The following is an 18281-nucleotide window of genomic DNA, read 5'->3' as shown; positions in this document are numbered from 1 at the left end:
GGCGCCGCCGCCCCTGCGCCGCGCCCCCCGGGCGGCCCCGCCTGCTCCCCCGGCCCTCTCTGCTGCACCACGGCGGCCCTGTACATGAATTATGTCTGCCACAAGCGTTGACCCTCAGGTAAGCGGCGAAGCTGGGCGCAGGGCCGGCCTCCCCCCTCAGGCCCCGGGGCGGGGGTCCTTCTGCAGCCCGCGGCCTGCCCCGGGCCCGAGAGAGGCTCTGCCTCTGCCTCCCGGCTCCTTTGGGGCTTCGTTCTTCTTGTTGGCTAACGCCACAGGCAGAGTGCGTTCCCACTGCCTTGCCAGAGCAGTGGCCATTTCTAAGGAAGGCCGGTGCTGAATGGTGCCTGAAATGCGCTCCTCAACCCCGTTTAAACAAACCCCGGTTCGTTATTAGCCGTTTCTTAAGAGGCTTTTTCCCTCCCCGTAGGCTGCGTGTTTTGTGATGGCGGTATGAGCGTTTTTCCAAAATTAACTTTTTCATTTCCCTCTCTTCTCTTTCCCCCCCGCCCCCGTTTTTCTTTTACTTCATCATACGCTGTGGCTTCCCAGAGACCGAAAGGGCAGGATAATAAAGGTAAGGAACATGCTGAGATCTTGGCTTTTAAGTTGTTGTTGTAAYAGATGAATCATGCAGGTAACTGTTTGTGAACAGATAGATGTTGCTGTCAGTCCCTATGGATAACATCTGGAACAAAGGAAGTTGTGCTTGGTTTCAAAAATAACATTAACTGTTACTCTTAGGAGCTTGTTTGCATCCTATTTACTGTTACCGAGTTTACAGTGGGAAGGATTGTGTGTTAGCACTAAGCATRCTTATAATAATGCTCTTAATTTCCTTAAAGTAAAGCAGTTTTCAACATAAGAGACCTACTCAAGATATATTTTCACATACTTTTGCATACTGTTTTCTTGCTATATAAATACGGTTTTGTTACGGTACTGCTGTTGACAGATATATATATACCAGTTGTCATAATACATATATCTACAAATTTCACTTAAGTAATTCTAAATAACAATAGTTAATCTACTTTTGATGAGGTAAGACTATGACAATTCCTGTACTTAATCTGAAATTAAAATTAAATAGCAAGTATTTTAAGTAAATACTCTTATTATTGTGATTGCTAATAAGTGTGTAACTGCTGAGGCTTAGAAACTAACTAAATCTTGCCATTCATATAGACCAGTTAAGGTAAAATAAAAAGCATTTAAAATCCAATTGCCTGGAGTCTCAAAAAGTTTGACTCTATATCCCATGTCTATCAATGCTCTTTTACATGCTGTTCTCACTGACAAACTTTCTCAAAATATTCTCATAWATTCCCAAACTTGTTTGTTAAACATCTTATTTCATGTAGCATTATTTTTAATTTAGCTGTTCTGTGAAACAGTTGCTTTATTTTCCCACCACATACTGTGTATGAGCTCTTTTTTTTTTTTTAATTTAAAACAAACAGTGAAAATTATTTGAACTGACCTAATAATTTTGCTTCTGTATAATATCTTTCAGCAATGGCTTTTGAATGCTTTTCACATTAATTTATGCTTATGTAGGCCTTTGATTAAGGCAGCTATTTCAATCTCTTGGATACCTCCATGAGAAAGGTGAGGCTTAAATTTTGCTTGAAAGTATTGTCAGGATATCGAGAAACTCAGCAGTTGTTTTTTATAATTAAATACAACCTCACTTGATTTTCTTATTTTAGACAGCTTAACTTAAGCAGTAAATAATATACGCAGAGAGAGCTGTTAATTAGTTTCTGAGATTTCTAATCATGGACTAGGACCTTAGGTGTGGTTTCCCAATATTTTTCACCAAATTCTTGTCAGAAGTAGTTCACATGAGTTGTTGATTCACTCTCCTGTAGAAAAACTTAACTTTTTAAATTTAGGGATTTAAATTTATTCAAATTTAGTTTTGCGAGCAATATTGCAAAGAAATTATTTGGGGACAAGCGTCATCCTTTTGTCTTTGAAGATTCTTTGTGCCATGAAGAAGAATATGACTCTTCATAAAGTAACATTAGGGTGGGACTGTTTACTGAAATGCTACTAAGCAGTGTTGTAATTTGTTGTAACTTTTTTCTTCCAGTACAAAATGGTTCATTACACCAGAAGGATACAGTTCATGACAACGATTTTGAACCTTACCTTTCTGGGCAGTCAAATCAGGTTAGTGTGTTTGTAACTTAGTTTTGTTTCTTAGGTATGCTATATTGGCAACCGGTTTGTAGAATTGTGTTGAGGGAGCAAATTCCTTAAATAGAAACAGAAAAAGAAATGACTAGCATGTTGTGTTACTTAGTAATACAACTAGCATTTGTGCTCATGAAGCTAATATTACTATGTGCATCCGGATGGCCACAAGTGAAAATGAAGTTAATGCTTCAACTGCTGTCTACTGATTGCTTCTCAAATTGCAGATTATTGATACATTTGGGCTATGACAGACTACTTGATCTTGCGGTTCTTTGATAGATGAGTTACATATGAGAGTCTGGAGGTTCTGCTTTTGGAGGGTCTCCTGATTTGTCTTTAAAATAAGCCTGAAAATTACTGTAGTTGAAATTTGTTTTCAGTGCTTTCTAGAAAAGATTACAGAGTGATTCCACTTGCTTGTTACACTTCAGCAAATTCTTCTTTTGTGTTCTCTGAAATATCTTAAGAATTAAAAATGTGGGCCTTTTAAAGAGTAAGGCACTGAAATGAGAACTCTGAATATGATCTAGTCATTATAATGTACATCACTAAGCATCCATGACTTAAATATCATGATAATAGAAATTATCTTCTAATTCAAGTATTTTTTTAAATCTTTAAATGAATAAAATATCTAGGAACTGGAGACTAAAAAAAGTTTTATTTCACAAATATAAAATAYAGTGAGAGAGAGAGACCTAGCAGAAGGACATTATTATTTCTTGGCAAAAAGGCTAAGAGGTATGTTTTAAATAGGACACTTACAGTTCAGCAATCTGAAGCTGATAGATGCCACTGTTGATATTGGTGACATCATTGAGCTAGTTTGCAAAAGAACATTGTTCTACACACTGAAATAAAATAGTATGTAATGTGATATACTGTTTCATTTGTGGAAATTGTGATTCAATCTTGAATGTGAACACAAGAGCAAACATTATCAATTCATATACCACGTGTCAGTTATTCTCCAGGTGTATTAAACACTGTTAGGGAAGCAAGATAGATGGAAATGTGTTACAAGTTTGGTTTGGATCATAGCAGCTTACAGGAGGCCACAGATTGTAGCGCAGTATAGAAATACCTGAGCTTGTCTCAGTCCTATAAGCAGTCTAGACACACCAGCGCAGAAGTCAGGGCAAGCGTATGTATGATAACATGAACTGTGTTCTGAGGTCTGCGCTTTGAGGGTCCTGGTTCCTGAACTGAGCTCAGAGGTCTTCATCGTTCTCTGCAGCCTGGACATGTTCTCCCAACTTCTGCAAAGTTACCATGATTTCATGGGGAACATGTCCTGTTCTCTGGAATCATTGTACTGTGGCRAGTACAAATGCAGGAAGTTTAAGATAAAATAAAGTGAAATTCCCTTTATGCAAAATCAAAAGAAAACTATGTATGTTCTTGGTATCTCTCTCCTCCTTTTCTCTGTGATTTCTTGTCATCCCACTTCCTTATATTTGTATGTAATTTTTAATTATTTAAAACCAAGATATGTTTTCTAATGTAAAATACACTTAACTTTCTACTTGATGTAGATGAAAAATAGAACCATCTGTTATACTTTAATTCTAAGTAATATATTTGTTAGCTGTTAATAAGCCCAATTATTAGGATTAAATGTACAGAGTTACTATGACTTATAGAATTCCATAATTTAACTTTCATATTCTAATAAAGCGATGATGCATGAAAGCATAGCTCCATTGACGGACCTATAAATGCCACAAGAAACGGGCATGCCACAAGAAATTGGCATGCTACAAGAAACAATTGTGTAGGTTGTCTTATATTTTTAAGTGGGAAGTGACAGTAGCATTAATTAGGACTCTCTGAGATTCTGCAGTAAAGACAACCATATCTCTGAACAAAGCCTTATTATCTACTTAGTCAGATATATGCCCTTTAAAGTTACTGTAAAATATAGTTGATTAAAAAAAAGTTTGAAACCAACTGAATTTTTAAAAGTACTTCAAGAAATTAAAAGCCTTGCTGACACAACCAATATATTGGACATCAAAGATAACATATAGAGTGATGATACTGTGTTAAATTTCATCTTTTAAAAATACAAATTAGTCTTTAAAATGAGTATTAAGCATATTAAATAATCAAATGTAATTTGTCTCCTATCTTTGCATGGAAAACTGTACCTAATTAAGGGCACCTGTTTTTTTCCTTGCAAAAAAGTCTAGTATTCAAGTAGCAATAGTTAGTGCAGATCAAATTTGAAGTGTGATAGCTGATTGTTATTAAGCACGCTAAAAGTGGTTTTGAGTGCAGAGGGAACTGAATGAGGTACCGTATACACATACGATATACTCAAAGTAAGGAAGCTATCCCAGATGTACTGTCATCCAGAACCAAAAGATTCTTTGTAAGTGAGAGTGTATTACGAGCAAGCAGAGTGCTTCGGGAGAAAGGAGGATTCCCTTCCTAATTAACACAAAGATTGGTTTAAAAAAAGTAGAAAAGAAGTGCAGAAAGGTCAAGGATAAGTTTATTGAAATAAACGTACTGCTGTTGCAGTGAAGGACTTCCATCAGGGCTTCTGTTACACTCTGGCATAAAGCCAGTCAAAATAGGTTGAATGTTTTGTGGGGATGTCTGCTGAAATTTTCCTTTAATCCTGTTAAAACCCTTGTGGAAACTTTACAGGCTGTGTGTACAGAAGGTAACGGTCTAAGGAATTGTGTAGAATCGCTTAGGAATATTTTGGGACAAAACACCTGCCTTGTCTCGGCTTATTCTTTTTGATCTTAAACCAAATCTGTAGAATGTATAAAGGTAATAAGTATTACCTAAGAACTATTTACAGCTCCCCCCTTCCACCAGCATTTATATTTACGTTTTTCTTAAATTAACACTTCAAGATAAAACACATTGATACCAATCTCAAAGTCCCTCAGAAAAATGATGTTTTAATATGCTAGATATTGACTCTCTCAGCTTGGGAGACTTAGAAAATTTAATACATTTTAGAGAATCATCTTACAGAAAGGTGGGTTGTGTACCTCTTGTTAATGATAGAACTTGCACATAAATAAAGSCAACAAGAGAAGTGGTAGAGATGATGTGTCTCTTGAATCAAAAATGGATAACATATTTAGGCTGTTTAAATCTCAGTAGTTTCTATGGTGTATGTATAAGTCTTGGCATTTTATGGAGTCATTCTTTATATGGAAAGTAAGGATATTGAATTAGTCTGGCTTCTGGGTTTTGTGGAAGGCTGTCACTGAAAAATGGACAATAAAAATGACTCTAATGTATCAGGGTATTATGCTTATATCTTTAGCAAGGAGTTTCTTACTTAGTTTTCTGACTGAGCTGAGAAATAATCTTACGTTTGGAAAAATTACTAAAATGTCAGTGCAAATTTAGCTGACTCTGCAAAATATGTTTGTTCAATTTTGGAACCTTAACTAAGGTCTGACAGAAGTCTTAGTTCCTCTTCTTAAAAATCATCTTTCTCTGTGAGTAAGGGAAGATTAGCTACTGTTTGACTCATTAACAGGAGATGTTGACCTTCCCTCCCCCTCACTGGTAATTACATTTAGAGTTTCATTTTGGAAGGGCTCCAGTATCTGTGTTTCAAGCTTTATAAGGAAGAATAATACCTATTTTAGAATAATCTGTATTCTTTTGCATTGCTGACTATGAGAAACATATAGAATATTCAAAAAAAAAAAAAAGTTGTCAACTGAAGATTTAGAGTGGAAAGAAAGATTCCTCAGGTCTAAAAAGCAGTTGAGAGGGAGAAAAAGGAGGAAAAGCTAGAGCTTTAAGGAAGGGTCTGCTGGTTTATAACAGGTCAGTCTCTATTTCCTRGAGTGGAAAAGATGGCCTGTTTGGAAGGCCTGTCAGAGGCAGTTCTGCACACTTGTCACTTTACTACTGAGGGAAGGAGACCTTTGCAGAAGCTTGAGTAGGGTCAGTCAGAATTTGGATGGCTTACTGGCATATATCGCATGTTGTATTTGCTTGTGTTTGTCTTTAGCATACCAATCACCTGTAATCTGAGTTTCTAGTAATTAGGTCTACTTATACCAAACTTGGCACTCTTTTTTTGTGTGTGATCTCACTGTGGTCTTGCATCTGTGTCAGAAGTAGCCTTTTTGTGTTTTACCACTTGAGGTATGTCTTGCTTGTTAGGAACAGTTGGTCCCTCAAAACAATTCCATAATAAGGACTATAATCATGTTTTCTATTATATATGCTGTTTTATTAAAGCAGTTTCATCAAAAACTTTTATGCAGCTGTCTTCTGGTAACCAGAAAATATTTACTATCACAAATGCTATGAGTCACAAAACGTATTCTGTTATATAAGTACCTTGAAATATTTTGTGATATTGATAAATTTAAAAAAATCTAGATGAAGCCACTAAATAGCCTGTAGTAATGTAACTGAGCTTACATGGTCTCAAAATCTCAAGTACTAAATTCACTGTGAGGCAATACTCCTGGACCAAATTTTAAATGTCCAGATACTGCATTTTAGCCATGAATCTTTCTTTAAATACAAGAAATGCAACTAGCACGGACAGGAAGATAATGCTGCTTTGATGTATAGAGCTACAAATACTTTAATTTCTTACTTGCTTAAAGTGTGAAGAGTGCATCTCTGGTATAGAAATGAACAGATTGCAATAATACCATTTTTAAATGGATTAAGCAGTTTGTGGAATGGAAAATGTGGAGCGTGAACTAAAATCTTTAACTAGAAATAAAATTACTTTGGCCCTATTGTTCTTTTCTGTTTGGTGATGTACAGTGTTGTGGGTTTTTTTTATAAACAAAGTTCTTATATCTGAAATTACCTCTTTTTTTTCTTTAACAGAACAATAGTTATCCATCAATGACTGATCCCTATCTGTCCAGTTATTATCCACCATCTATTGGGTTCCCCTATTCTCTCAGTGAAGCACCGTGGTCTACAGGAGGAGATCCTCCTATCCCATATCTCACTACCTATGGACAGCTCAGTAATGGAGATCACCATTTTATGCATGATGCTGTTTTTGGACAGCCTGGGGGTCTGGGAAATAATATCTATCAACACCGRTTTAATTTTTTCCCTGAAAATCCTGCCTTCTCAGCTTGGGGAACAAGTGGATCCCAAGGACAGCAAACTCAAAGTTCGGCATATGGGAGCAGTTACAGCTATCCACCTAGTTCACTGGGCGGTACCATTGTGGATGGACAAACAGGATTTCATAATGACACGTTAAATAAAGCTCCTGGAATGAACAGTATTGAACAGGGAATGGTTGGACTTAAGATTGGTGGAGATGTTACAACTTCTGCTGTGAAAACAGTAGGTTCTGTTGTCAACAGTGCTGGGATGACAGGTGCCCTCTCTGGTAACGGTGGATCTAGTGTAAACTTGCCAGTATCTAAACCAACCTCTTGGGCTGCTATAGCTAGCAAGCCTGCAAAACCACAGCCTAAAATGAAAACGAAAACTGGACCTGTAATTGGAGGAGCGCTGCCTCCACCACCTATAAAACACAATATGGACATAGGTACTTGGGACAATAAGGGTCCCGTGGCAAAAGTTCCTGCCCCCCAGCAGATACCTTCTCCTCAGTCTGTTCCGCAGCCACAGCAACAAATTGTTCAGCCTGTTCCAGCTCAGCCTCCTCCATTGACCCAACCACAGTATCAGAGCCCTCAGCAGCCACCCCAAAATCGCTGGGTAGCTCCTCGCAACAGAAATGCAGCTTTTGGCCAAAGTGGAGGAACTGGTAATGATAGCAACTCAGCTGGCAGTACCCAGCCTAACCCTGTTCCAAGTGGTGAATCCCATCCTGTTCTTGAAAAACTGAAAGCTGCTCACAGCTATAACCCTAAAGATTTTGAATGGAACCTTAAAAATGGACGTGTGTTCATAATAAAGAGCTATTCAGAGGATGATATTCATCGTTCCATTAAGTATTCTATTTGGTGTAGTACAGAACATGGCAACAAACGCCTGGACAGTGCTTTTCGTTCCATGAATAGTAAGGGTCCGGTCTACTTGCTATTCAGTGTCAATGGCAGTGGACATTTCTGTGGAGTAGCAGAGATGAAATCACCTGTGGACTATGGCACCAGTGCAGGTGTCTGGTCTCAGGACAAGTGGAAGGGGAAATTCGATGTCAAGTGGATCTTTGTGAAGGATGTGCCCAACAACCAGCTCCGACACATCAGGCTGGAGAACAATGACAACAAACCAGTTACAAACTCCCGTGATACACAGGAGGTGCCCTTAGAAAAAGCAAAACAAGTGCTTAAAATTATTGCTACTTACAAGCACACGACCTCCATCTTTGATGACTTTTCTCATTATGAAAAGCGCCAAGAAGAGGAGGAGGTGGTGCGGAAGGTAAACTTATTAAAAAATTTATTTTATACACAGATATGGGGAAAATGAAATGTGAAGGCTGCTATGGTGGAAAAATGTAAGTAGGAATTCAAAATGTTTTCAGTACCTCTCAGCTTGATGGTTTTGTGTGTTTAACAACACAACAAATCTTTGCTTATTTGTCTGTGACATAATTTCATAGGTTAATGAGTTTCAAAGCAAAAAGTTAAGCAGTGATACAGGTAAAGGAATGTTATGTCCAATTTTTTTGGACTTTGATGTTTTATCTTAAAATGGTTAGTAAAGTAGAAACTGGTTGCTGTTTCAAAATTGGATTCTGCCAGTGATTGCCACTTAACAAGCTTTTTGCCTTATAAATGTGAGGTGTTTAACACTGACCAGAACTGGGCTATCAAAACTGATGCCCTTATTGGCATCAGAAATTTGTACGTCAGCTTTAAGAGCAATCAGACTGCAGCCTCATCTTGTCTGTTCAGCTGGTCTCTCTGGAAAAGAGAGTTGCGTAAAATTGCTGAAATAGTGCTAGAAAGCTTGTGTTTCTTCTGCTGAAGTTACATGTATTATTATTTGGGTAAATAAAGGCTTTCAGTTCCCAGGTCTAATCTGTCTACTAGTTCTTGAAGTCTTGAGTGAGGATGTAGTAAGAGGAATTTGGGCAGTAACTGGGAAAGCGTAATAAAAATATTTACATACACTTTCGTGACCCTCAGTCTGCCCCAAGAATCATCTGTCTCCTACCCATGCCACAACCCCAGTTTCAAGAATGCCTTTCTCTAGGCCATCGGAAAGTAATGGACTGACAGAATAGTAGGTGTTGGGATGTACAGTTACTATCAACATCAAGCAACTCTAAGTGTTACTTCGCTAGTATTTCATACACTTTTTTTTGTATAGCATTTCAAATAAAGCATTTACTTGACAGGCTGGTTTAGTGCAGTTTACGTTTGCTTCAGAACATTTTTGAAGCAGAGGCTTAATGCATGTTCCTGGAGCTGAAATTGAAGTTGCCATTTTAAAGGCTTTATTACCATTTGAAAGTGCAGATAAGATTGCTTTAAAGCATCTTCCTCGAATGTACCCTTAAATTATGAGAGAGAAAGAGATATGTGTCTTAAGAACTTTAGCTCAGGTTCTTCTAGCCATCTGGTATGATGTGCCTAGCATACCTTAATACAGTAGAGGAAATGAGGGTTTAAGATTTGAAGTTTGTCTTGTGTGCTTTCTGTGGGCTTCTACAAGCTAAAGCTTAAATGCCTTTGCGTCAACACTTTGTTCCTTCAGCAGACAATTACCAATTTTTATGTTTAATGCAACCTCTACCTTGAGAAGAGCAGTTTCTTTATGTGCGAGAGAATCCCAAATGGCAGTCAAAAAGCCTGGGCTCCTTTGTCAAGGGTTTACAGTGTGTCGGGGTTGGCTTTGTTTTTAACGCTTAGCCTCTCTGTGACTTGCTGCCAAGTCTGGGGGGGAGAATAATGTGTGTATTTGAGGGGTGGGAGTACTGGGAAAGCTTAAACAGTTGGAGCTTTTTTACATCAAGTAGCGAAAGTGAGATGAGATCTATTCTTCTGGAACAGTTAACTTACTGGCCTAAGGAAAGGTCAGATGGCTGTGGGCTGAAAGCCGAAGTAGTTTTGTAGTTACTGTGCTGATGCTCAGCTATTGGGCTGCCCCCACTTTGGGTTATTTTAATGTACGCTATTTTTCCCACTTTCAGTTCAAGTGGATATGCAGTATTCTTAACCAGGTCATTGCTTTTTAACAAGATCAGTTTTTCCAAAATTGGGTGKTTTTTTTTCCTGCCACATTTAAAACCAAGGATCTAGCTTGCATGATACATCCGGAAATAAACTCTTAAGTCTTATTTAACATTTCTTAGATTCACCTGAACAACTTAGAAAATAGGACAATATGCAGGCAATCCGAGTAGACTGGGSAAGATAGTAGTGCTAGAGAAATAAAGTAAATCAATAATGATGGAGTAGAAAATAACAGATACTGCTCATTGTATTGCAGTCTATAAAACTGTTATCTAGGAAGTTAATGTTTTTTCCCCCCTTCTTTGAATAAACGAATTTTAAAAGCCCAGTTACTGCTAGAAGAGTTTCTTGCAGGATATACACACAACTAAATTCTTTTTGTTGAGAAGTTCCTGCTGTTGAAGTTGAATCATCCTTGACATTCCAAAATTAAGTTTCCTATGACAATTTTTGAAGAATCTGAGTGCTAGTTAAGGTAACTCTCTTACGGCCGAAATGTCTTCTCTGTTGTTTGTATATGTACCATCTTCATTGGTTTTCAAATTGCCATATACTTTTATTCTTCATACTTTGTTTATCAGTAAAATTATTTGTTAAAAATCTGTGCTTCCATTTCATCCCTGTCATCTTTGCAAAGGGCTGGAATTCTTAAAAATCTACACATGGAATGCTTGAACAGTATTTCATTTACACACTAAATGTTCAGTAGGAAAGAATGATTTAATGTAATCTATGCAATGCGAGCCATTAATATCTAAATTCCTTTTTATATAGTTTCAGTTTGTTGCTGGCCAATGTTTCCTTTACTAATACGTGCAGAATATGTTTCAGTGTGTGTCCTGTGAGTTTAACTGAGCTAGGAACCTCTGTGTTAACTCTAAATTGTCAAATTAGACAGCTGTAATATAATCTTGGATGAAGTTTACTGAAGTGCCAAAGGTTCATCAGCATTACCAACATTAAGGACTGTATCATCATGTAGAATTGGGGGAAGATCTGTTCATGGCTGGATATAAGTCCAGCTTTTGATTTGCCATAGTAATAAACTATCTTAGCACATTTTAGTGGCCCAGAACCTGGTAAAGGAGTAATAGAAAGATACTGGCGTATAGAATGAAATAACCAAAGAATGAGGGGCATGAAATCTCTCCTGAACCCTGCTTTCTTTTCTCAGTAAATTCAGTGCCCAGAGCCAGTACGATCCGACTTTGTGTCGGCAAAGTAATTTATGTGATCAAAGTTCATGCTCTTAAAACAACAAATAGTTGCAAAGTTTGAGAGAAAGCTTATTTCAAAAGAAAATGTGGTATAATGTGGTATTAATTATTTACATTCCCTAGAAACAAGCTTGCATACTCTTTACAAAATTGTCCTCCAAAATCAAAAAAGCTTAGTAAAGAAAATAACCTTGTTGCAGATTTTAGTATTTTTTTTATGTGCAACTCATGTGGCATGTGGCGTGACAGAAGGGTTTGACCTACTGTAAAAAGTCAGCAGTTCATCTTCACAAATCTGTATTTAACTAGATGTTTCTAATTATTGTACCAGGACTGCTGTACTATCACCTCTGTCCATGATCTGTGTCAAGGCACTTGGCTATTCCAATGTGTAAACCTTGGTGTTATGTTGAAAGAGCTGTGTGGTCCATCTCAGCTCTTGAATTCCCAAACTTACCATTTCTTCTTTTGGGTGATACTTTTATTAAGTATGGTAAAGTGTTAGCTAGTACACGTTAGCAGTTTGGGATACTCATTTTCTTCTAGCGTTGTTTAGAGATTTGCCTGCAGTATGCTTTTTCTGAGCATGTTCGTTGGTGCAGAACTTCTAAGGATGGAACACTGTCCTTCCTCCAAAACTAAAAATTAAATTCATTGCTATTTTAAATTCATTGCTTTTCATTGCTATTTTCAATTCATTGCTATTTAAGATTCATACTAATTGTGTTTCCTGATTTAAAGATAGCATTTATATTTTTTGCGTCAGAGAAAACAAATACTCTCATCCTGCTGATCTTGACAGACAAGACTTAGCAGGAAGGTTGACAGTTACTTTGGGGTGGAGTGTAGGGAATAAGGTTTGACAGGGATAGGTGTCTCAAAATGGATGTTTCTGCAAGTTTTGTGAAAATCAGTCTTTCCTGTATCTGAAGACTATTCATGCTGATGTCGCCAGTGAGAAGTGTGCAACAGGAGCTCCCCTCTGAGATACCAGAGAATTCCCAAGGAGATGAGAACTTAACGAATGCTCCAGTTGGATCTTCAGAGCCAAAATGAACAAAGTTTTGTTAGTCACTCAGAAAACTACTTGTTCTCGCTTGCGGTAGTGCTAAATAGCAATCAGGGAGAGAATCTGAGAGTTAGATCTTCCACAAAGCAGCCATGCTCAAGAGCACGAAGAATTTTTACATCAGACTCCTTGTCAGTTTCTGTGGTTTCAGACACTTGTAAAAAGGAAGACTCAGATTAGCCCCTGAGGGAGAAAGAGAGCAACAAGGTAGGAGGGAACTACGTACTAAATTTGCTCAATACATAGCACTTTTTACTGAATTAGAAAGGCTAAGATGACTCTCTGAATGCCATGAGCCTCCCACCTACTTTTCAGATACTAGGTGGAAGTGTCCAATGCTAGCCCGTATCCTGTTTGTATGGGACTAGCCCATGAAAATGGGAGACTTTTGAAGAAAATGGGATTATGAGAGTCAGTGGATGACTACAAAGTAAACTTTTTAAAGTTACTTAAGATGGAAATGGGGAAGAATAGGCTGAGAGTATGGTAGAGCATTGAAATGAAGAAAGGGTATTTCTCACCTTAAAAAGGGAAGTAGAATGAACAATTGCTTTTTTGGAAGCCTGAAAACAGGTTTGGTTTGATGCAGTTTTATTCCAGACATGCCTCTTTCTAACCACCTTTTCTTTGAAATGGCAAGCAGCTGTAAGTTCTTTTTATTAAGAACATACTACACTTAATATGTTCTGATATTGTGCCACTAAGAAATGAGTTTCATTGACAGTTGATAATAAGTCAACAGTTAGAAGATAGGGGGAGTATAGATTTAAAAAAAAAAATCTATACCCCTTTACACAGTCTGTTTTATTGATCCTGTAAAACAATTTCAGTATTTTTACTTATGTCTTAAGTCTTACATTAAGAACTTTTACTAGACTTGTGTTGACTTCCTTTTATTATGAAAATGCAGATGTTAATATTATTCTGCCTAGAGGCAGAAACGAACGCAGCCCATTTGCAAGTGTAACAGCCTGTATGTGCTCTTTCAGTTGGTCACAGCATAAAATCAGAACTGCTATTAAATGTTCGGTAAACTTCTGAACAAGCTTTACATTCCAAGGGAAATGACTAGGAGATGAGTTTTATATGGAAGGACTCCACAGAACAAGTAAAACCTGAGTAAAAGCTGAAGGTGTTAGTTTAGGATTTGACTGTTGTTTATGCTTAGACTGTTTCACAATCCTCTTACTTGAAATAGAGGGTTTTACTTTACTAAGTAGATTCTGCACAGCTGGGGACCTCAGCTTGTCATGTCATGTGACAGCATAAAGTCTTCTAAGTTCAACATGTCCATCTAGTAGAGTTTCTTCATTTTGGTCATTGGACGTGGTGCTTGAGGTATTGTAGATCACGGTTTGATGCCATATTGAGTCATTCAAATACAGTAAGTATTCAAATTGGGTCTTTACATGCCTATTCTGCAGTATATATTTTGCTTTAAAGACTATTAGGATGAAAAGAAAATCAGTAAGGCGGAGCTCTTTCTATTCCGTCTGCATGGTGTCTTACCTAAAATAAATTGGAAAAATGCACTGGCCTAAAAATCCTGCAACATGTTTTTATGGTAGTTGTTTTTTTTAGGATAGGAAAATATATTTGGGAAACAAAGGCAAATGTCAGGCTATCAATGTTCAGCTTATAAATTGCCATATTCTAAGAAAAATATGATAATATTTTTGAGTTTTTAATAACAGTAAATTGCCCTTTCTGGACCTCCAAATTTGAACCTATGGATGCTTTTTTGGGGGACTTCTGGGACTTTTGGTGCTCTTGAAGCAATTGCTAACAAGTCCTCCTTCTCTTGCTATTGTGTTGCTGAACAGCCTGTATAAGCCCTTTTCTAGAGCCTCTGCTCTAAATAGCTTTATTTGTTTATTTTACTTTGAGACATTTGCTCTTGCTATTTACTGCTTTTGTAGCACATGTTAGATGAAGACTTACAGTAATTGAGGGATGCCTGCAGGTATCCCTTAGATTACCTTTATCTGTTTTCTTTATTTGTGGTTAGCAGAAACTTTTGAGAAAGACTTCAAAGAGCTACTGGCTCTGAACTAGAATTCTTTTAGAAGTTCTTGGGTTGTTCTGTCTAGCCACACCGGTATTATCAGACCATGCAAAAGCATACAACTTTTATTCTGCCTGATTTTTTTTTTTTTTTCTTATGACTTGTCAAGTATTCCACAGTGTCTCCCAGAGTAGTTAATAGGTAGAAAAAATTGAGAACAGATTTTTTTTTTTTTTAAGAGAACTCAAATCCTATTATTTTTTGAATGTGACTAAACTCCTAAGTCACTTGTATGTTAAAATTATACTTCTTCTGTGGAATTCTTTAATCTACTGTCTCCTTACTGTTCTTGTAGTGGCTGTGCTGCTATTGCAGTAGCTGAAGTAATCCAGAAAGTAAAATACTGAAGGTCCTGTTTCCACTTGTGAATGTTGATATTCCATACCTTTTTTGCTGTGACCTCCATCTGCTGTCAGTTTGGAGCAACTGTGCTGCTCCATATGAAGCTGCACTTTAATATTTGCATCTTACCAAATCTTTGGACTTGGGTATATATGATATATGGTAAATAATTGCTGCCACATTTTATAAAAAGTGTATAATCATGCTTGGGGATCACATCAGTCCGATTATACTTACCTAAAACTTTTTGCTTGTTAATTTGACTAGAATCTTTCTTAACTATTTTTTAACTTTTTTTTCTCTTTGCAGGAACGTCAGAATCGAAACAAACAATAAGAATAAACATATACAGTTTGCTATATATACTAGAACTGATATTAAATTCGACTATGAGAAACAAAATTTAAGTATTCTGGTGCTGTATCCTGGCATCAGGACAAACTAAAGCTTTCAGCTCCAATATATCTTCTCGTGCAGGGGAAATTAAGTTGTTGCATCTTTAAGTACATTGTAGTTTATTTTTGCCCAAGTGGATCTGCATTAATTTGTATCTTTTTCTATGTAAAATTCTGTAGAAATCATAATAAAGGTGTGTCTTTTTATTTTTTTAAGTTGGTAAACAGTTATATTAACCTACTGTGGACCTATACATGAGCATATTAAAGTGTTAATGCTTCCCAAAGACTTTATTTTGGCTCAAATTATGTTCCTAGCCAGTTAATAGACATTATGGAGAATACATGACAAATCTTTCTTTGTCTTCACCCCAAACCCTGTTTCTTCATGGCAGACGTAAGAAACCAAGCATTGATTTTTGTCATTTAAAAAACTTTAAGATACTGCACTTCAGAATTTTGAAATGAAAAAAATAAATTTCAGATCACTTTGTGCAGCTGCTATGCCTCTTTAGTTATCTGTACAATTACACTTTTAAAATTGCTAATGCGCCATGTTGATTTTTTCTGTCTAGTAGAAAATCAAATTGTCAGTGAGATTGTTTCTCTGGAAAATATTTCCCTTTCACATTCTGTTAACCAGTGCTTCAGTGTGCATTTGTTATACCATATCCTGCCGAGAGTGAGCGAGATGCTTTCTCTCTGCCATAATTCTGCTTTATGGTTTTGTAGCTTAATAATTAAATAATAATGTGATGCTATCAACATTGCAGGGGTTTTGGACAATGTGTTTAAACCTGTTTCAGCTTTCAGGTGTTATTAGTTAATTGCAGATCATTTTTAATCTTTCCCTTCATTATTCCCCCCACCCCCCAAATCCTAATTACATTTAAAGTTTTTATACCAATAATGCTGAGCTTTAACGTAGGAACTAATAGTACGGATAATATGATGGATTATGCCTCAGATGTTTAAAATTGACAGTGTGTATGTCTAATTTTTTTCTGTTGGATGAGTAAAAAAACCTGTTTTAAGAAACTGAATTTGCTGTCATGTTTTTGTGGAGTGAGGGGACCTTCGGAGAACCTGTCACCAACTGGAGTTCCAATTAAGCATGGAAATGGTGCTCATGTCCGCTGCTCTAGCACACTGATCTGCACGTGTTTATTGTAGAGGATCTTTTACTATATTAGAAAGCAAATATCTTCTGAAAACTATTTACTCCAAAAGGACCTCCAATTTAAATAAAGTTTAAGCTGTATCATTTAGACTTGTATTTAGAACGTATAACTCTGTCTCTGGACTGTTACTGCCTGTAAGGGGTAATGGACAGCATCAGATTAACTTTTTCCTCTAGGAGAATACAAGCCTTAATAAACAATACATATTTAGCAAGTTTGATGTCATTTTCATTTTTTCCCTACTTTCAGTTGTCTTCCTATGTTACAATAACCCCTTATACAAACTCATGAGTTAAGTCTAATTTGAAAAATGTATTGGTTGAATAACATAGATGCTCGCTCTCAGCACACTTTATATTTGCTAAAATCTTTCACAGGACTCTGCAGAGAACATTCAAGCCGCTTTGAGTGTTACCATTCCTCAGAGGAAATATATGCGCTTTCAGTGGTTGTCACTTGTACTTTCCATTCTCCTTGTATGGTAGAGGAGCTCCAAGAATTGGAAGTTGACCTACAGCCTTCAGGAGAAGGTATTAAGACCTGGGTCACTGAGATGAGAATAGAACTTTTCAAATAGAAGTAAATCTCTCTGAACTTTTTCTTTTACGGGTGTTGGCTGTGTTTCACAACTCTTAACTTTCAAAATTTGACTTTTATTTTTACTAAATTTTTTGAACAATATTGCATTTATGATTGTGTTACCATCTAATGAGAGCACATGGCACTAGTTTCTATAGTTAAAGACAGGACACTTATAACTGGTAATTCCAGAGCCAAAATGAATTTAGTTCCATCTAGACCCTGAACAGAAAAGTTAGTTACGCAACTGTCGTTGTCGTCTTTTTTTTTTTTTATCTGGAAAAAAGAGACATCATTGCTGTAATTCAACTATTGACTTAGTGTAAATATACTCTTAAAAAAAAAAAATTTAGCTGAAACCGGTTTGGCTGTATTGTTGAGAAAAATTACGATGCGTCTCAACCTGCTCCGTGGTTTTGTGGGTAGCAGAAAAAAATTGTTACAGCTTCAATATGCAGAGATTTCTTTTCCAAGTATTGCAGTGCTGGGGCTGTGTTGTACAGCAATATCTGATTTAAAGTGGAGGAAAAATGTTTAACAGAGGGTGAAATAAGCACTTTTTCATTATTACTGTGTTAGTGGTGAGATAGCTCAAATCAAGCAGACTGTTAGTCGTGTTCATTCTCATGCAGCTACCTTTTCAGTTTAAAGATACATCCTTTTATTGACTAACTTCTGAATTTTGGAGTGTTTGAATTACACTGGGGGGTGTGGAGGAGAACATTCTTCCAGCATCTGTTCTACAATAACCTAAAGTCACAAGTCTTGTTTTATTCTTTCTTTAATCCAAGTAATGGTTCTAAGAGAACTTGTATTTTTTTTTTTTGAATTTGTGCTTAAATTCACTCCTTAAACGAGTAACTTTTGATGTTTTTAGAACATGTACATGTGTGAGAGTGTTTCCTCTGCCTACTACTTTTAAGCCGAATGTAGCTTACTGTACTAGATAGTGCCAAATACTGATTACAGAATTAAGTGAAGTTGTTTCTCTGGTTCAATTACTGGTTGGACTCAGCAGCACATCTTGCTGCTCTGAAGTGGAAATGTTTTATAGCTTTGAACATTACATCATTAGAAGAAAAATGTTTTCATCCACAGATTGTCATAG

At 36.8% G+C, this 18281-nt stretch overlaps 1 protein-coding gene across 5 annotated transcripts; it reads left to right on the top strand.

Annotated features, from left to right (window-relative positions):
- YTHDF1 (YTH N6-methyladenosine RNA binding protein 1) lies at positions 1 to 17464 on the top strand. Of its 5 annotated transcripts, none has more exons than XR_003253123.1 (6): positions 1 to 118; positions 550 to 574; positions 2096 to 2175; positions 7039 to 8565; positions 12475 to 12818; positions 15328 to 16811. XR_003253123.1 is itself a non-coding variant. In XM_026063436.1 (5 exons), exons 1-5 carry the CDS (start codon positions 92 to 94, stop codon positions 17077 to 17079), a joined length of 1767 nt encoding a protein of 588 aa, XP_025919221.1. In that variant the 5' UTR covers positions 1 to 91; the 3' UTR covers positions 17080 to 17464. The 5 variants fall into 5 exon arrangements, 3 of the variants coding, with proteins under 3 accessions (XP_025919221.1, XP_025919448.1, XP_025919366.1); XR_003253131.1 differs by having other exon boundaries at positions 7039 to 8641; XM_026063436.1 differs by lacking the exons at positions 12475 to 12818; positions 15328 to 16811 and adding an exon at positions 16972 to 17464.
- The last annotated feature ends 817 nt before the right edge of the window (positions 17465 to 18281 follow it).

Source organism: Apteryx rowi, unplaced genomic scaffold, assembly GCF_003343035.1.
Source record: "Apteryx rowi isolate R43461 unplaced genomic scaffold, aptRow1 scaffold_0, whole genome shotgun sequence".
In the NCBI taxonomy this organism is placed as follows: domain Eukaryota; kingdom Metazoa; phylum Chordata; class Aves; order Apterygiformes; family Apterygidae; genus Apteryx; species Apteryx rowi.
This window is presented reverse-complemented; position numbering and strand designations above follow the sequence as displayed.